Consider the following 21,288-nt stretch of genomic DNA (forward strand, 5'->3'; position numbering starts at 1 on the left):
CTACATAAAAACACTAAAATCCGCCAACAAGTCTCTAGAAAGTGTTCTTTAGGACCAGTTACTGCGGCTAGGCGGAGAGAAAACACAAGTAAACATGGCGGACCCGAGGGCTTAATATCTGAATAACGGGGAATTTAGTTTCGTTAAAACAGAAAATGGAATCAGCAGTTCACAGAAGGTAAACGTGTTTTGGTCGATCTTATTTATGTCATATTATGCATATTAATATGCATTTTATGTCCGGTGTTCTAACAGTTTACCCTACCCGTCGAGTTGTCCTACTAAGCAAGTGCATGACTACTATAGCGTAATGCTTCAAACGTTTGTGTTTTTAATGTTAAGTCAGTACAAACTCATCTTAAGATTATTACTTACTCCTTGATGCAGTGAGTTAGACAATACAAATATCCTCACTATTCTCTTAATGCTGGTAAGGTTTTCTGCTAAGGAGACTATAAAATGTACGCCATCAAAAACTGTCCTACTTATAGATACAATGCTTATAGTATTTTCTGGTAGGGTAATTTGGGCCATCAAAATATCCTACCTACAGTTATATGTAGAGCACTACCTAAAATATGCGGTACATTAGGACAATTCGACAAGAAACCACACTTCATCACAACACTGAATCTTACCTGTTTGTGCTGTCTCATCGAAACGTCCTACCATAGCATCTTATATTAGGAAATGCTAAGCTACTAATGTTAAAACGTCAGGTAGTTGGGACATTTTGATAGCCTGAATCAGCTAGTCAGAGAAATGCTACCTGCACGAAAAACTTTGATAGCCTAAACCTTCTTATCAGAAAATGTGACCAGCATTAAAAGAGTGAGATGATATTTTCATCGACCAATTTGGAATGGACATCACGTCGCTGGTAGTTCGTGTTGTGGTAGCAGAAACACATCCATCGTCAAAGGTGTCCTTTGATGTGCTTGCTGTGTCTAGTTTTCCCATTTTGATGTACAGCTCAACCTTACAAAGAAGTGCACCTGCATGGATACAGTATGACCCTAACCTGTGATTATTAGCCACCATTGTTAACATGAATTCAGTATAAACGACAGATCTAGTTATATTCACATATAAAGGGCATATTGTATTAGCCCCACAGCTAACTGCTACAGCTTACGGTATTAGCCCCACATTAGCCTTTCAGCATCAAACATTTAGACCTATAACTAAAAATAAAATTTTTACATCTACCGAGATAGTAATAGCAGCAGCAGTGGTTCTAGTGATTTACATTGTTCTAATATAAATTAAATAATGAAAAAGAGATAATACTAGTCTAGCCATGCAAGTGCAGTTCACCATCAGTAATATTTGTTTGTTTAATAATACTTATTATGGCCCACATATGTAGCACCATATATTGATCTGTGTTTCATATCCCTGTTGCTGGCTAGGCAGTATGTCAGACCAAAACCATTCAAACCAACCAACAAAAAACATTTCTTTCATATAGACTTAGGTTTTTTCAATGTCTGGACACTGTAACTTTGGCCATTTATTTGGATCATTTACCTGTTGACCTGTGGGGGTCAAAAAACCTGCCCCTGTTGCTAAAGGTTCTCATTAGTGTATGACAAACTGTCGTCTGCTGGTAAACCATAAAAATAACTGGAGAAAGCTGATGCTCCATATGTCTATATTCTTATACCTGACACTGGTAAGCTGTCACTTTCAACCAGTTAAGCTCCAACCACAAAACATGTCATGTCGGTTTACAAACACAAAAATGGTCTATAGCCTAATTGACTGCACCAGGGAGTAAGTAGTTATTAAGCTAAGTTCCTGTGTAAAAAGAAAAACATCAACACTGTATCTGTTTTATGTTTGTTTATTTTTCCCCCACATTCCATTTACATTTGTGTAAAATGTGTAAAAATCACAGCCTGTCCTGGGTGTGTTTACGCCTGGCTTTTCATACATCAAAAAAATGAATGTGATCTGATCGCAGAAAATTCATATTGATGCAACGTGTAAAAAGGACCATGGGTCGCTTTTAGTTCTGTTTGGGGAATCTGATACAGTGGGATAATTGCAATTTCCCTCTGGGAACAATAAAGGAATCTGATTCTGATTAATCTTGTAAATATGACGTTCTGAATCTTCAGGATCATTTGTGGATATTGCATTGCGCAGTGTGGTGGTTTCTTTTGCTTTTGGCGTATCTGAATCACTAACAATCATCATGGTATTGTGACATCAGAGCATGCTTTGCTCATCCTTAGAATGGTTGTATATTTAGTTCTTAAAACAGTAAGTAAATGTATTTGGTTGTATTTTCAAGTATGTTAATATTCACTGGTTATGTGAACGTACAAGACTTAAGGAACATATTTCCTCCCTCTGGAAGTAAGACTTATTTTCTTCACTTGTACGCTGTTGGCTATGTCAATTCTAAATAAAGCTGTGTTATGGACACAAACTCTGAGTTGACTGCACTTCTGTGACTACACCCCACACTACAATGTTGTCAGAAGAACAGAATATGCAGCAATTATAGTATGCATTGGAGGTGCAAGGATCTGGTGAGGCAACAGATAGTGAGTGGCAGAAAGGGGCTGGAGTGGCAGAGAGAGGCAAGGCCAGCAGACGGTGCGAAGACACTGCAAAGAGTCAGGCCGGGTGGTCCCAGGCTCTCAGGTTAGACTCAGGTTAGCTAAGGAAATGGCTGATCTGCAGTGGTCAATAGGGTAGTTAGGTGTTGAAATAACATTCTCCAGATCATCACCTGATGATGCCATCAGTCCCCGATGTGATTTGGCATTCAGGCTGGCCACCCCTACAATGTCAGTGAATCTGCCTAAGGTAAATCATTATGATGATACAGGGATTTGAGATGGTTGCAGCAGCCTGAGTTGGTGGTTTGGTGAGTGAGCGTGGTCCATCCACATTACAGAAAAACTTAACTGGAGAAAGCACCAGAGTGGAGAGAAGCTGGCTGCTGATAGGGAGGTTTGGCTTTTTGGTTCTTGGTGACGGCCCATAATAGTTTAGCTCTCGATGCGCAAGGCCATTAAGGCTCTAGCAACAGTTGCAGCTTGCAAAGCCAACTTGCCTGGAGGAGGCTTTACAGTGGGCAGAAGAGACTTGGGTGATTTTGGGATAGTATGCAGGCTGCAGCCAAGTTCGTACAGTGGTCGGGGCTAACATTGTAGCATTGACAAGAAGGAGGAATATGTCTGTAAGTAGCTGGGACAGATAAAATCTCTGTGCGCAAGGCAGCATAAAAAACATTGCTGGACGCCTGAGATATTGTTATTTGACAAAGCTTTGGGAGGTACAGGCAGCATGTTGTAAACCAAAACTCTAGAATGCATTCACTACCCTTTTTTCTTATTTTTATTTACCACCACTGCAGTGTTCTCAACGTAAAATATTATACACTCAAAAACACACATTTTGGATATTGAATAAAATGATTATATTTGAGTTGTAGACATTGTAACCCCTGGGTCCTGTCACCACCACTGTGAGGAAATAAAGTCGAGCTAGTTTCTCGACAGTGCACCATTTCACATCAAACAATTCTAAATGAGTTTACATTTCAACTGAATTCTGTGGAAATTGCAAATTTTCTGATTAAAAGGGAACTGCACAGATTTTTTTTAAAGATGATGCGAGTCCCCTCGTCTCTTATGGATGGCTTTCTACTTGAAGTGGGACAGTTGGAAAGAAAGTATGATGCTGCTTCCACAATTAAAATGAATTAAAAGCACAAAATCAAAAAATAAATGTTGGAAATACCATAATATATTGCCAATATTTACATGTTTTAGAAAGTAGTCTCCAAAAATACATTTTATATAGTGGTGAGAAAAATATTACCTAATGAGCATTTGTGACATCAAAGCTTGAAAATGTAGACTGTGGGGTGCAGAAACTGTCCTCAAAGTTGAGCACTGGTGAATGCAAAAATAACTCCTTGGCAATAAAATAAATCAGGCAAACGCAGCAGCTCGGTATAAGAATCAAAAAGACCTTAATGCTCCTTCAGTGTGTTTGTGCTGAGCAAGGCATAACAGATGATGCATACAATAAATATTCTTCCTTTAGGCAAATGGCATAAGGTTAAGATTAGATCTACTGGTAACTTCACCAGGGAACCACTCTCGTGCCTCTGATGATGCTGATGTGTGGCTGCTCTGTGTAGCGGTCTGCATTAGAATGTGGATCTGAGTGTTAAACATAGCTCAGATTACACAGAGGAAATTACCTGATGTCAGAGTACTACACACAGTGCTCTACAGAAAAAGAAAAAGGATGAAATAAAATCCCAAATGCAGAGTGGGGGAAAGGATGTCGCTGTTGCCTTTTTTGTTTTCATGCATCATCTGTCTGGTTTTAGCTACATGTCAGTGTGAAACAGATGAGCAGCGAGACACAGTGGAAACCAGGGAGAAGCAAGAAAGGGAATGGCTGCATTTTTAAAGTCAGCATGTATAGGTTGCTTAAACCGATACACTATATTGCCAAAAGTATTCACTCACCCATCCAATCATTGAATTCAGGTGTTCCAATCACTTCCATGGCCACAGATGTATAAAACCAAGCATCTAGTCATGCAGACTGCTTCTACAAACAGTGAAAGAATGGGTCGCTCTCAGGAGCTCAGTGAATTCCAGCATGGTACCATGATAGGATGCCATCTGTGTGCAGTTGTGAAATTTCCTCACTACTAAATATTCCACAGTCAACTGTCAGTGGTATTATAAGAAAGTGGAAGCGAATGGGAATGACAGCAACTCAGCCACGAAGTGGTAGGCCACATAAAATGACAGTGGGGTCAGCGGATGTGCACCAACTTTCTGCAGAGTTCATCGCTACAGACCTCCAAACTTCATGTGGCCTTCAGATTAGCTCAAGAAAAGTGTGTAGAGAGCTTCAAGAAATGGGTTTCCATGGCAGAGCAGCTGCATCCAAGCCTTACATCGCCAAGTGCATTGCAAAGTGTCGAATGCAGTGGTATAAAGTGCCACCACTGGACTCTAGAGCAGAGGAAACGTGTTCTCTGGAGTGACGATTCACGCTTCTCCATCTGGCAATCAGATGGATGAGTCTGGGTTTGGTGGTTCCCAGGAGAATGGGACTTGCCTGACTGCATTGTGCCAAGTGTAATGTTTGATGGAGGGGGGATTATGGTGTGGGGTTGATTTTCAGGAGTGGGGCTCGGCCCCTTAGTTCCAGTGAAAGGAACACTTAATGCTTCAGCAGACCAAGAGAGGTCCATAAAGACATAGATGAGAGAGTTTGGTGTGGAAGAACTTGACTGGCCTACACAGAGTCCTGACCTCAACCCAATAGAACACATTTGGGATGAATTAGAGTGGAGACTACAAGCCAGGCTTTCCTAAACCTTCCCAGAAGAACTGAAGTTGTTATAGCTGCAAAGGGTGGGCTGAAATCATATTAAACGCTATAGATTAAGAATGGGATGTCACTCAAGTTCATATGTGTGTGACGACAGACGACCGAAAACTTTTGGCAATATAGTGTATTTACTCCATACACTGTGTGTGTAGCTTCGTAAACATAAACATACATAACTGCTCAGCATTGATACAATCTTTTAGGATGAATCGATGAGTAGACTGTCTCGAATACCTCTTTTTTGGGTGCATATTAATAACCAAATGCCCTATGTGTTATGAATTGCCTACTACTTAACTAAAACATGTAAGTGAATCAACATGACCAGTACAAACTACCACATTACACAGCAACCTTTTATCGATTATCGATCATTTACTTATCTTCACAATGCTCACATAAAAGTCAAAGCAGTTCTTGAGATTGTTTCATGACCTTTTGTGAACAAATTAAAAACGATAAATATTTAAATGTGCAGTACATAAACTGATTTGATCTAAAAGAATGGTACATTGATATGAGTCAAATTAATCAACGGCATGTGGCATGTAATTTGAAACAGTTGTGCAGGGAAAGCCCAGAATGGCAGCCATCTGGGAGATGCTAGAACCAGCACATCTAGTGGCAAATAACATGCCATGTTCGCCGAGGTCATTAAGGTCAGCAATGTTCATTTGTTTTGGGTGTTTTTCTCCTAGACATGAATAGCAAGCTAAAAACGGTGGCATTGATGGTGAACTGAATGTATCCAAATGATGCCACTCCATACGTCTCATAAAGGAAACCCCCAATAGTTGGCCCAATGGTGCGCAGCAAAGACTGCACAGAAGCACACAAACCCAGCATGGTGCCTACACACAAACACAAAAACAACAATTGAAATATTGACATTGCACTGTAAATCCATAGTTGTAAGTGATGGCACTGTAGACCATTAACATGATTAATAGGTCAAACGTGGCCGCATTACCTGTGTCAGATGCTGGGACACTTTTTGTTAGCATGCTGTCTGTGATGACATTGAAGACGCTCAACGAGAACATCATGGGCACGACAACAAAGCAGAACTGGAACACGTTGGCCATTAGAGCCTAATAAAGAAGAAATAAGAAAAAGCAATGCACAGCGTAGACTGCAGTGTTTTTTTTATTTAGGATTAGGAGCTTAACTAAATACAGACTTTAATTCAGGGGAGGGCAATATAACAATATTTATTTCTTGAATACTGAAAAACCACATAAAAAGACAGTTTAAGACCAATTATAAAGAGTAAGTAAACAACAAGCCATAAGAAGTAGCTGATTGGATTCCAGCCCATTATGCCAAGAACTTTTGTTAGTTTATTTGCTCATTGCTTGTTTTTATGGTTCTTTTAATAGTTTATTATAAACACAAAATAAAAAAAATACATCACTCATCTTTCACAGACTTTTTGAACTACTCTTCACAGGTGTGCTATGTCTGTTCTAACTGGCTAATTTTCTAATATACACCGATCAAGCATAACATTATGTTATGTCCTTGTTTCTATGCTCATTGTCCACTTTATCAGCTCTGCTTACTATATAGGTGCACTTTGTAGTTCTACGATTACAGACTGTAGTCCATTTGTTCCTGTGCATACTATGATAGCCCCCTTTTACCATTTTCTTCAGTGGTCAGGACCTCCATTGACATAGCAGGTACTATTTGGGTGGTGGATCATTCTCAGCATTACAGTAACACTGACAACATTAGCATTTTGCTGACAGTTACAGTTTTGAGATGTCTACAGTAAAAAGTAGTATGCTTTATGGTTCAATGTTGGCCTTTTCTTTTTAGCAAACTGCTTTAAATTGGCCAAGGTTACAAGGATCAATTTATTGGAATTGCAATATTAAAGCCTCCATAAATTTCAATGGAATTCTTTTTTAGAAACCAGTCTAGAGTTATTTGCCTGTATGTTTGAGGCTGTCTTGTTGAAAAGTCTACCTTCTGCCCTGTTCATGGCCACCGAGATTAAATTGTCTTTTAATATGTCCCAGTTCATCCCTTTAGTCATGTTTTCTTTGACAATATGTAATACCTCAGTACCATTTCAGAAAAGCAGCCCATATCATGATGCTCCCACCTCAGTGCTTCACTGTGGGTATAGTGTACTAAGGATCATGGATGCAACCCTTCTTGGTAAGAAGCTGGCAAGCTGATTTCTGTTTCATCTAACCACAGTACACTGTTTCAAAGCACTTTTGATTTGTCTAAATGCTCATGCGCAAATTTTGAATGCTCATCTCTCTGCTTCTTGTTGTGAAAGGTATAGGAATGGTGATGATTCATCACTCATCTTTCTCTGTAACTGCTGTTTGTAGGTCATCCTGTAACTATTTTTGATTGACAGCTCATTTTGTTCCTATCATCCTTATCATTTGTCTGACAGACAAATTGTCTACACCTAAAATTGTCTATTATCAAATGAATTGTACTGGAATATTTAAGGTCCTTGAAACCCCTTCACCTTAACATGATTGTTACTTATGTTAAATATTCCCAACCAATAGCAGTGTCTTTTCTGATGACACCAGGTGCAGTGTGCAAGATCATTTTTTTTATTTTTCCTCACACACACACACACACACACACACACACACACACACATGACAAAGTCAAAAGACATGTACATTTGAACTGGATATATGCACTTTGACTATATTAAATAAAAAAAAATGTGTTTGAATAATTGTTTCCCTGCACTGCATCTGCTGATGCAGAATACTCATACCAATCCTAATTCTATCCTCAGTCTAACTACTCTATATGTATCTATTAGTCCTGAAGTCATTTCAAGTAGTGCCACCTTTCTAACACTAAAACTGGTGTTAACAGATTTTGCAGTGAACATTTTTGTCTCAAACAGTTATTCTACACTGACAACATGTTGCCTTCTTCAGTTATGCTCCATCTACTGGTAAAATTCAGAAGTGCACACATGTCAGAAATTGAATCATGCTATCAGCATTTCCTATTGCAGATACTGTCAGGGCCGATACAGATGCAACATCGGTGCAACACTACTTCATAGTGCCCCAAACTATTGCAAAACTGAATGAAGTAGAATATTTAGCGTAGCCTGTGTGTGGTGTGTACCTGTGCAAGTCCCACGAAGCTACTCAGGCCTATTGAGAGCAGCAATAAAGAATTCTCAGGATATTTGCTGGTCAGGCGTCCAATAACAGCACCCTGAATCACCTTAAACACACAGCAGAACATACATAAACATCTATATACATAAACACCTACAAACAAATATTGAAAGAGCTGAAACAAAGCAAACAAAAATAGTTCCGGAATTAAACGAGGCAGGAACATTATCTAAACAGCCAGAGTTAAGTACAAATTTCTGTATTTATGTATGTATGTACCATTTGCACCACACCAATGTAGGCCATCAGGTAACCATTTTGCTCTGCCTTAAGCTGGAAAAAGTTTATGGCAATAATGGAGAACATGACCTGAAACACACCTGTAAAACAGCCACAAAACCATGTCATTTTTATTGATGATCATTTTCATACTTAGGCCATAAACCCAAACAATTCACAAATGATATTTTTAACACCCCATTTTCAAAATGTTCTACACAAACCTTGCCCTCCTTTACCCTCACCTACAGATTTCACAAAACTGTAGAAGTGAATCTCAAGAAAAAAAAATACAAATTTGAGAGATGTGGCAAACAAGGATGAAAACTCATTTCGATATTCCGCAAAACACATAGTACCTTGCTGATATACGACTAATTTGTTTGAATCCTTGCTTTACGCCAAAAGTCTTATTTCCCAAGATCAAATCACTAATTCACTGCTAGTTAATTTTGGGAACCACTTCATCTCATGATAATATTTCAGTTTTCATTAGACATGTCCAGGAAACAGGCAAATAAAGTCGATTACTTCACCTATGCAATCTACAAGCTCAAAGAATGCTGTGAATGTGGTACCATGCAGCATAAATACATTTTTGACACATTAGTAGTGGGTCTTTGTATTCTCAAACATCCAGAAATGATAAATGGATGGCTCTTTTAGGTCATCCTGCCATCATAGCCCATCATTTGCCTTCAAGGCAACGTGTATAACGTGTATAACGTGTGGCCACAGTTTCCATCAGTCCATTGAGCAGTGGATAAGACAGTGCTTACCTGGACTTTAAAGGTGACTATCACATTCGTCTTAGGCCAAATGCCAAACCTTTTGCTCTCTGTTTCCCCCAGACATGTATCTTTTCCGTTCATGCCAAAACTAATGGAGGACCTTAGCTGTACAGAGCAGATAGGAATAAAACATCAGAAAAATTGAGGAGCCAACGGATTGGGAATCCAGGACGGAGGCTTTCCCTAAGCAAGACAGAAAAGGTGAAATCTGTTGACCTTATAATGGTGACTGCCAAGAACTGTCATGTCTTGCATGTCAGAGTTTGAGCAGATATCCTTAAAAACAGAGTAGGAGCATCACAACTTTCATCAGCCCTTGGACACTCCTGCTTTTGCAGATTACCATTTGGCATTTCCAAAACACTATAGTAGTGTCTATTTTAAGTTCTCAAGGAGTTTGATGGCATTGTCTGTCAAATGGATGTCATACTGATATTTTGGTCAAGACAGCAGCAGCACTGCAGTTCTTAGTAAGCAGAATTCAAGTTGACCGGATGAGCTAGATCATTGATGCTGCTCATGTTCACATGCCTTCACAAACTAACATTTCACAGATGTGCCACTTCATGGACATAGTGAACAATTTGGTTTAATATATAACAAACTTGATATAAACAGATATAAGCAGATAAAACCTAAATAGTCAACCATTTGGCCTTATACATGCCTAACTTGGCAGACAAAACTCAACCCACTGCGTGATCTCTTGAACAAAAAGAATTCATTGTGGTACCTGTGCCAAGTCTTTAATGCCATAAAACAAAACTGACCATTCACTGGAGACTAACCCCAGTACAGCTATAGGAATGGAGCTATCAGATCTATCTGTCTATAGGAATGGCGGTTAAGACGCCAAAGAAAAGTTATCAGTTGCCTTACCTCTTTAACAGTAAATGTGTATAAACAAGTATGTGATTGTTATATGTGTCACCTGATGGCAATCCTGAGATTATCTTCACAGTGAATGTCTTTGCAACACCTGGAAACTTCATCAGTCTGACAATCTCTTCCAAGCTAAACACAGAGCCAACTTCCTTTCCTGCACAAACAAACAGTTATGGTATTACACTTAAGAATGAAATTAGATTTCAGCAAATAAAATGTTTGTTCATACTTTAAAGTTGCAAACATATTTACTGGAAAATAAACCAACTATGCATACATTTTTCACATTAAATTATTTATCATTTGCCTCTTTTATAACAAACCAACAAGCCACAGCAGAAAAAGCAGGATGGCAACGGAGCAGAACAGTTGAACATTTCTCATCTTAATTCTGTAAAGTGTTTAGAAACACAATGGAAACATATATTATACTATATTATCCTTATTTTATATATATATATATATATATATATATATATATATATATATATATATATATATATATATATATATATATATATATATAAAGCCTATGGCTCTCATGTCAGATTGTTGTGTTGTAGGGAAAAATAGCTAAGAAAATTTCAAAAATAATAAAAGAAAATGTCAAACGTTCTTCTGCTGCAATTACATTGGACTTTTTTATTATTATTTTCTGATTTAAATAGTTGATTAATTGGTGTTTTAATGTAAATTAATTTAATGTAAATTAATTTAATTAGAAAAAATGTTTTGCATCTTTGTACTGGGTTGGATTTCTGGCTATATATTAAGCCTAGTCTTGGAATAAACTTCATTACCAATTCTACTCTAGTCTACATTCCTAGTCTGGGATTCCAGCCTCTATTGCTTTTCATAGTAAGTTCCTTTGTTGTTGACAAGTGATTTTGGTGACTTGTTCTTGTGTAAATTTTATGGTTTACAGTGCCACTTTGAGGCCACAGGACACTGCTAGACAGAAGTGGATGCCCACCAGTCCACCCAGTCCACCAGCACTATTAGTCTACTAAATTTCCAATTTAATATAAAATGCATGTATCATACTGTTGCTGTCCTTTGCGTTGTGTTTTTTGGTGTGTTTAGGAATGAATTTCAGCACCAGCAGTAGATTGATCAAACTCCCCCCAGCAGCCACATATGCCGCAAACTTCTCTCTGTAAAACACACAGAAACAAAATACAAACTGCCCACATTGCAAACTGGACCTCATTGCACAACTTGTCTGAGGTCTCAACTTACACCTTACAACTTAACCCCTACAGAATCCAAACTAACTGGTCTGCTTGGATTGGTTTGCAAATACCCCATTCCGATTATCCTCTTTCTATTTCCTAGTGAAATGTCTCTGGCATGTAACCAAGGTAATAGAGCAAAATCTGAAGCCCACACATATTTAGCTGCACTCTATTTTTTGACATTCTTTCCTGAAATGAAATTTACAATGGGTGGTTGTTTGTTATTGAATTTTCACCTTACTTTTAAAATGTGTGTTTACTGGTATAAGATGTGCTAGTTACTCATACATACTTTCTTTTTTGATTTACTAAACCCACTCAGGCTGTTCAGTTGTGTAACCTTTGACATGCCTACTGTCATAGCTCAGCGAGTTGAGAAGAGTCAAGTTGAAGTTTATTTATATAATGCTTTTTACAACAGCTGACATCACAAATCCAAGTCCCAATAAGCAAGCCAGTGGTGACAGTGGCAAGGAAACCTCCCTAAGAGCAAGAAGAATAAACCTTGAGAGGAACCAAGACTCAATCCTCCTCTGGTCAGCACCGGATAGCAAACAACATTAGTAAAAAATATTAAAATACAGAAACAGGGAAATACAGGTGAAGCCATGGTTATAATTAGATAGTTTGGGTCTGTGCAGCAGCAGCAGCAGTATCATCAGAAGGGTCAGTTCATGCAGGTGAGGTTTGCACAACAGCTCCATGGTGGTTAAACCGGTCCAGAAGGCGGGCGAGAAGTGGGCACCCAATCAAGGCAGAAAGAGATACTGCATGACCCTAAAGCTTCAAATGTGTGCTGAGGTACTTGGAGGAATGACTCATTCAGGAGGTTTTAGTGCACTTAGGCTCAATACATTTGGCCGCTAGCGCGAAAAAGAGGGCAGAAGCCGAAAAAGAACAGCAGTGTTTTGATCATGCTGCATTTGGCATCTCTGGAGAACTAGCAGGCAACATAGCAGGCTGTGAACAATAAAGATGGAGATGATGATCAAAATCCTAGTGGTTATGATTTACACTATTGTGAAAGGGTGCTATATCTCATATTTATGTCCATGGGTCTCGAATCTTTTAGGTTTCAATATTGCCAATGCTAGCAACTGTATGCCAACCCTGACATGCATCGAACCAGTGATGGACAGTAACTAAGTACATGTAATTCGTTACTGTACTTAAGTAGTTTTTTTGTGTATCTGTACTTTACTGAAGTATTTCCATTTCCATTTTGCTTTCACTCCCCTACATTTCAAAGTCAAATATCTTCATTTTTACTCCACTAAATTGTGCGAAATCGGTCATTCTTTTTGGTTTATGTGTGTATAAAAACATAACATGTCAAAACACAAGCACACCAATCAGGGCACAGCTGGCACTTTGTTCTGAGCTTGTTTTAACCTGTTGGACATACTGACCCAGTGCAAGCACACGGTTCAACATCAGTGCAGCAGCATAAGTGCCTATGCCAACATAAATGATGGAACTAACCTAACTTTGTGTAAATAGACCACAATATAGAAATATCTACACAGTTGTGATTGACATGTCTTTTTTCTGAATTTAAACAAACGTTCATTTTGCAGTAAATTTGTTTTTGCTAGTTTATGTTTATGAACAGAGACCTACAGATGCAATACAGTAAAGGAAAACTCATTTGTGAACCAGTATTTAAAGCAAGTTTCTAATAAACTTAAACTTGTATCTAAGTTGCAAATAAATCTTACATTAAAACTTTGCTTGTTTGCAAAAGGTTATTTCATAGGTACTTGGTTCTACCTAATGGAAATTGTTTGCCTTCAGTGTTTTGTGCTTATGATAATTTTAATAGACATTAGTATCAGACTAGCCTTCCGCCCGATGACTGCTGGGATAGGCTCCAGCATCCCCCCGCGACCCTTACGGAGAAGCGGCTTAGAAAATGGATGGATGGATAGTATCAGACTAATTAATGACATTCTATTAAATGACTAGTTTACTGAGAGTGACACTGGAGTATTTTCACCTAAAATAAGTTGATGAAGCATGAGTCTTGTTACAAAAATAGTAATAGGACATTAGTCATAATTAATCTTTTAGTACGTTTACGTTCAATAATTAAGTACATCTGAAGGCAAATACTTTTATACTTTTACTCAAGTGAAGGCCTAAGGTGAGGACTTTTACCTTTACTGGAGTAATATTTTGCCTTGGGTATCTCTACGTTAACTCAAGTACCTGGTTTGCGTACTTCATCCACTACTGCATTGAAGTAACAATATGGAACTGCTGACTTATAGGAGAATTCCACAGCAATTGTGCAAAGTTTCTGCAGAAATGCATTGCTAAGATACACAAAGTTTAATGTGTAATGTTCCATTTTAGACAGACTTACCAAGTCTGATTAGCAGTGGTACAAACATCTAATAAATCTACACATCACAAAGTTATTACATGAAATGGTTACAAATATGTTGTTTGATGCCTGAGACGCTGTTTTACAATAGGGCTTGGCCTAAAACATATTTTTAAAAGCAATTTAATGTGGAAAGGTACATGCAAAATAGTCCTCCCGAAAATATATTTTCAGGTTCATCTTAGGAGTATGGAAGCAGGTCGGGATCAAAATTGAAAAGAACATAGAAATATTTGCTATTTTACAAATTACATGTTCGCATTTAAATTTCCCACAATATGTAGTGTTGAGCTCAAAATGAACTGACATTTCATTTACACAAATTTAGATGCTTTGAGTAGCTTTATCTAAAATAAAATATATTTCCAGATCTGCATATTTATGCTTGATGTGATAATGCAATAATTGCACCAAAGTTACATATTTCCTCTTTCCAATAATGCATTTAAATTGCATTATCAAGGAGAACACCAAGCTAGAAAGTGTAATCTCATCTTTAGAGTCTGACCAAATTGGCTTTGGGTCAAATGTGATCTTAAAAGTATCCATTTTCTGTTTGTGCGCAAAGTAAGAAGTAAAAACGTTCAAATATTTGGAGCGTCTCCTTTCAAAGTCATTGCTCAGCAATGGCGTCTCAGCAGAGCGATAGTGTTTCTGAAAAACCCATGATGTTATTGGCGAAATATCAGCACGGTTAGAACGTTTCTCAACCAATGAGCTGGAGCACTGGAGGGGTTCAATTGAATTATGCAGAAATATTGGTGAAATTCTCCTTTAAAGGAATTTTCTCTGTAAAAGGAGTGATTGAGCACGATGAGTTGCCTGAACTTAAAAAGAAATGAACAGAACACTCATTGAAAACCCAGAAAAAGTCCAAGGTTGTGTGGAAATATGTATAGACATACCCATAGCGTGTGCTGAGGGTGCCCCCCAAAGATGATCCTGTGATCATGCCTATACCAAAACACAGACCGAGCTTTGCCAGGGCTTCCGCTCGCTTCTCACTTGCAGATAGGTCTGCCACAACCATCTGTGCTCCTGTGTACACACACACACAAAAACTATAACATATACAAAAAACTGTTATTGAGTTTCAAGATCATTAGGGCCTGAAGGCAGGGTAAATGTGCAGTGCTGTAGTGGTATGTGGTTAGATTGATATGTATAGGATGCCTTCTATGGGATCTACACACCAAAGTGTGTATGCCCATACACACAATTTTTGTCTTATCGTAGAAAGCTGGCCTGCGAACCTCTGCTAAAAGTATTATATATATATATATATATATATATATATATATATATATATATATATATATATATATATATATATATATATGCCACATTTCCATCAAACATAAAATCTAAATTTTTGCTCATGTAAAAAATAATTTACAATAAAAGTCTTACTGGTCAGAGCTCTAACAGGCTGAAAGTTTCTTTTATGCATTCTGTTCTCAAACACTTAGGTTTAGTGCATTCATTCATGTATTAAGTGAAATTTAAAAGTACCCGTGAATGAGAGAACATAATCACGTAACAGAACTCAAAATTGATGGGTTTAACTGGAATATAGCTATTGGTGAAGTTTTGCTTGTAAAGCAGAGGTGTCAAATCTTATCCACAAATGGCTGGTTTAGCTGCAGCTTTTCACTGCAAACAAGCTGGTGCACACCTGATTGTACTTGTTAAATCAGCTGGTCTCAAAGCTGGTCTTAACACAACTGATCACGTGTTTTGCACTTTACTAGAATGAAAACACTTGAGAATGTGTTACTGAGTCTCAGAAAGGAAAAAGTGGTATTGGTGGATCCCTAGCATAAATGCTACACATGACATAAATGCTACACTAGTGCAAGTGTGTGAGTTTGTGCATTACCTGGCAAAGCATGCATGAACACAGCAGGAAGCTTGTGCAGAAACAGCAATATGGTGCTGTCTGCTGATGCAAGCAGCAAAAAGTATACCACAGATGCCATGGAAGATATAGAGAGAGCAGTCCGTGCTCCAAACACATCAGCAAACCTGAGAAAACACATACACATGTGCTCAACACAACTGCTGAACGTTCAAGCACACAGTTATTAAAGCACAAACACACGTACATGTCTCACCTGCCAAACACAGGGCCCCCCAGAAGCTGGATTACTCCTACAGTTGTCTGCAGGTACCCAAACCATAGCGTGTCGAATCCCAGCCTTCTTGCCAAATACTGACAGTACAAAATACAAATTGTTTTGAAAAAAATATCAAAACAAACTGCTTTATGTAGCTGTGATAACAGTGCATACCATTTATTAATGGCAGTATTACACAGCATGTGCTGATAGTAGATGGATGCGTGACACATTTAGTATTTATAGGAACCTAGTAGTTAGTAGTTAGTAGTTAGGTTACATGGGGTTAGCAAGAGTTAATATATTATATTTGTGTGTGTGTTTTTGTGTAAAGTTGATGTCAAGTTCTCTGAAATTATATCAACTTCATCAATTAATTTTACAGAATTCATAATTATATATCATTTTCATGTTTTCATTCCTCAATACTCTCTTACTAAAATACTCAACATGTACAACTGTGGTGTCAACCAATCCTGTCTTTTAATTTATTAGGCTGTGGCCCAATAGCTAGTACCCTATTGGGCTACAGCCTAATAAATAAAAATCATTTAACAAAATTGCAAAGAAAAGCGCAATTCTATCTTTATTAACCACAAAATGGATCCCATAGACAAGTTTTTTCACTTTTGGCCAAAGAAGTCAAACTGAGGTAAGTTGGTCCTATCTAGACAACTGGGGTTCAATCCCCACCTGGCCAAACACCCTACACTATACCAATAAGAGTCCTTGGGCAAGACTCCTAACACCACCTTGGCCTACCTATGTAAAATGATCAAACTGTAAGTCGCTCTGGATAAGAGCGTCAGCCAAATGCTGTAAATGTAGACAGCCAGGTATCTTCTTTACTTTAACTTTTAGCTTGTTCTCCTCCTCATCTGACATGGCATTTGAGTTAACCACTCTCTCCAGTGAAGGGATGATTTGAAGACTGTTACTACTGTTATACAGCTGCAATAATATATGTGACTTCCTTGCAGTAACATTACCACATCTGCCATCTCTGCGTATTCAACATCTAACAACAACGACAAAACACCTTTAAAAAAAACTCAAAGCAGCTGGAGTTTTTCAATAGTTTATCCCACTTTAAGGCCAGAAGAGAGTTTGCTTAGTCATTGAGCTAGAAAATTCCATTCTAGAAACACTGTAGGATGCCTGAAAGCTCGCTTACTACAAATGTAGTGATGTTAAACTTTTCATTTTAGCCAACGTGTCCCTGTAATAATAAGTAAGCTAAGATGCCAGAAAGGCTCCGTATACAGACTACAGCCACAGAGGGCCAGTGTGTACAGAGATAATTTTGTGCCAAAAGTTTCAAATACAGTTATAAAATCCACAAGTAAACTGTCAAGTATAAAATGTCTAAATATGATGCAAATAAAAATAATGACTTAACTCACGCATCATTTTTCATTTTTAATCATTCTGATATACATTTTTGTCAGTTTGCCAGTTTTTGCTTAGGTCATATTTGTTTATGTAACACACACTCAGAGTCCTGTCTCAAGCTGTGTGAAATATATATTTTGGAAACTTAAGTTCTTAGGTAAACTTAACCGTTCAACCAAACTGCATCATCTTCAAGTTTGCAGCTGTCATCACAAACTACCTTAGCAGTGTCTGCTAAAGGGCTAAAAAGGAGAGCTTTAGTCATGGTTGGCCATTCTGATCTAGTGTTTATAAGGGCTTTTATGTCAGTCTCTTCTTGTCTCTACCCACAAAGCCCATTTCATTGACTGACACAGTGGCTGACTCTACCCAAAGAATGTCTCAGTGCCCATTTACAGAATCTGCTACAAATCACTGTCTTTAAATTAATACACTAAACTAACATCAAATATTTAAGCAGTTTAGTTCCATCACTAGTATGGCTCACCTAATTAGCCCTAGAGTACACCGCTAAGGCAGTCACCGCTAACAGTTGCAAACTTGAAAGGTGGTACAGTTTTGTCCATTCAACTGTTTATATTCATCAATGCCCAAAATAACAGTTTTATCTTTTTAGACAGAATATAACAAAGATCGCTCCTAACGTGAGATATGCCAATACAATGCTGCACTCGTAGAAACACTCAGTATGACATGTTCCGCCACGCTGGGGGCAGTTCACGCGGAGTAGCTGTGTTCAGGTTACTGATCACTCCAAATCAGTTGACTGACAGAATGCACAGGTGAATGCCCTCTTCCAAGATTCACCCTCTGTTAAAAAGTGCCAAAAGTAGGAAGCAAAAGAGCGATACCAGGAGCAATAAATGTATCATCAAAATCAGCAAACGGAAAAAATGAAAGCAAAATCGGGTAAAATCTGTAATAAACTTATCATGAAAATGAAATTTGCAACAGATTTCTGATATTTTGATATTCAATATTTTGTTTGTGAATTTTAGAATTTTACTAGAAACTTCTGGCAGAAAATGAACTACATAGGTGTGGCTGCAAGTTGATCTGAGGAGGATGGGCTCCCCTTTTGGAGTTTTGAACCCTCTGAAGGTTTCTTGTTCTTCTAAGGGGGTTTTTCTTTGCCACACCTTAACTTGTCTGTTTGGGGTTTGGACCTGGATGTTCTGAAAATGATCTTGTGACAAAAGTGCTCAATTTATATAAATGAATCATGATTTGAACTGGATCTTGGTTGAAAAACACAGGACATCTCTAAGATCTGTTCAATGTCTCCACCAGCGCAACTCGTTCTACAGGATTCATCAGATGAAGCACGTCCTGAACGGCAACTGTAACACTGGGCTTCCTCGAGGAGAAGTTTGGAAATGGTTATGCCAGAACACGGAGATACATCATACCACAATGTATTATTTTATTTGTCTTTTCACTGACCAGCTTGCATATATATGTACATTTACTGTCCTGTACCCGCCAGTCCTTCCTTACATTACAGGCGCGCGGTCAGGAACCAAACGTGCTCTTCTAACTGGATTCTTCCATTTCAAAACAAAAAACCTTGTTACAACTTTCTATATGCATGTTTATTAGTATGTATTCTAATGTTCTTATTCTACTGTTTACAGGCAAAGAAGAAAACACTTAGCGAACAAATAAAGTTTTAAACATTTCTGTTTCTGCTAAACGTTTTGCCCGGAACTGTGTATATAAGCCCAGTAAGACCTACCGGAGTTATAGAAAACTGCACGAAAAGCAGCGTAATGTCCAAAGCAGTGAAGATGTAGGTGATATACAGAATTTTCTGGATCTTTGCTGCTGTCAGCGGTTCCATGGCGGTATATTCAAGCGAAGTCACTGTTGTGTAACAGCCGTGATTTAACCTCCTTCTTTCACACAGTCTCCGCGTCCAAAACCAAACCGTGAAAAATCCACCAAGTCCTCTAACGCTTAGGCTGTTCTGTTAGACCAGCTGTACCATGAAGCAGGACATGTCTAATGTGTCACTCTCTAGCTACAAACATCAGCTCAGCTCAGACTACGAGCTCACACGTTAAGGAAGGGGACTTTGAACCCAGGGTAAAACATAAACATCCTTTTAGGCTTTAGGCTGCATTTGACACACGACTGCGCTGAATTTAGCCTAAAGCGTTCTGTATAACTGCTGGGAGGTTTCGTTTTCTCTCACTGCTAGCCTGAGTGTTTGTGGAAAAACAGCCAAAAAAACTCCAACAAAGACTGAATCCGGTAACTTCGACAGGGCTTGTAGCCCAGAGCAGGAGTAGTAGTAGATGTTTGCTTCTTACTAACCACCAAATTAAATCATCCGCATAATCATTCGAGCTTTTTCTTCTGTTTAAAATCGAGAGGTAAAAAGCGCTTCTGCCACAATCAAAACAAACTTCCTCCTTCTAGGAAGCCGGAGCTGTGAGCGCAGACTGAAGACTTAAGGACCGAAATGCGGCTGCGCGGATACTTCCCCCATGTATCACAGAGCTGCACCCATTTTATATATATATATATGAAACACATTGACACATTTTCAGTCATTCTAAAGTCGAAACGTAAACAAATGGGTTTTTAAAATTTGTAAATGAAAAATCAGTCGCCTCTATTAAAAAAAGTGACGTCATGGGCACAATATGCGCATATGCAAATCAGTCTGTGAATTCATGCAATAAGATGTTGCATATCTGTATAATATTTTTTCTCCTTGAATATTATTCAGGCACAAACCCAAAGTCAATAACAACTGCTCGAATCTGACGGAACGAGTCTCAAAATGTTTTCTCGCTCCCAGATGACGAGCAGCTGCAGAGCCAGGGGCAGCTCAGAGAGCTGACCACGCTTTCGATGGATCAAGACCCTTCTCAACCCTTTTGGCCAATCAAATGAGCTCGTTTGGTGAGGGCGGGACTTTAGTCAATCATGAGGCGTGTTCGACTTAACCCGGCGCTGCGCAGACCGATCGCCGCCTGGCTCGGTGCGGTGCATGCCGGTTAGTTTTTTGTACGACTTGCGTATAATCTCGCAAATGCGAGGCGGCTGCAGGCTTGTTTTTCTAGAACGTTTACTGGTCTTTGTCTTCTTAGAAATTTGATGGATGGATGGATGGATGGATGCATGGACTCGATTTTTTTTTAAAGCACTACATTACTATTGCACTTTGAGTTTCTTTCTATTCTGTAAACGTTGTAAATTTTTAAAAATATGATAAACAAATAGAGCTGTGTGGATAAGCATAGTGTCATGTTTCTTTACAAGGAACAACGTGAGAAAGTAAGCTGTTTTGGAATATAAGAACAGAACAATGTGTTCAGAAGATGATTGTGTTAAGAAACTCATCTTCAGTTAACAACAGCCACCATTCATCTTCAATGCCTGAATAAGAGCGTGAAGAAACACAGACATCTACACAATCATACAATGTACAAATTAACCCCAATATTCATTAGAGACTCTTATTGGGCACATTCTTCACTGGTGTGCCTAATGAAGTACTGTTACACAACACATCCATAAAATAGCATCCATCATCGCATGTTACGTGATTAGTTATAATAGGTTAGTTTCATCTCCCAACAATTTAATATCATCATTAATGTTGACAATATATAAATATATGCACTTACAAACTGTAGTTTCCTACACAAAACTTGGGAGAAGGATAATTCACCTAAATGGTACACACATAGG

At 38.4% G+C, this 21,288-nt stretch overlaps 1 protein-coding gene across 1 annotated transcript; it reads right to left on the minus strand.

Annotated features, from left to right (window-relative positions):
• Window positions 1-5,720: 5,720 nt before the first annotated feature.
• On the minus strand, window positions 5,721-20,030 carry slc22a18 (solute carrier family 22 member 18). The gene is made up of 10 exons (XM_017709614.2): window positions 19,322-20,030; window positions 16,192-16,289; window positions 15,957-16,102; window positions 14,983-15,115; window positions 11,501-11,610; window positions 10,503-10,610; window positions 8,781-8,881; window positions 8,506-8,607; window positions 6,353-6,473; window positions 5,721-6,233 (listed from the first exon to the last, which is right to left on the minus strand). Exons 1-10 carry the CDS (start codon window positions 19,424-19,426, stop codon window positions 6,043-6,045), a joined length of 1,215 nt encoding a protein of 404 aa, XP_017565103.1. The 5' UTR covers window positions 19,427-20,030; the 3' UTR covers window positions 5,721-6,042.
• Between the last annotated feature and the right edge of the window lie 1,258 nt (window positions 20,031-21,288).

The sequence above is a fragment of the Pygocentrus nattereri genome, chromosome 25 (assembly GCF_015220715.1).
Source record: "Pygocentrus nattereri isolate fPygNat1 chromosome 25, fPygNat1.pri, whole genome shotgun sequence".
In the NCBI taxonomy this organism is placed as follows: domain Eukaryota; kingdom Metazoa; phylum Chordata; class Actinopteri; order Characiformes; family Serrasalmidae; genus Pygocentrus; species Pygocentrus nattereri.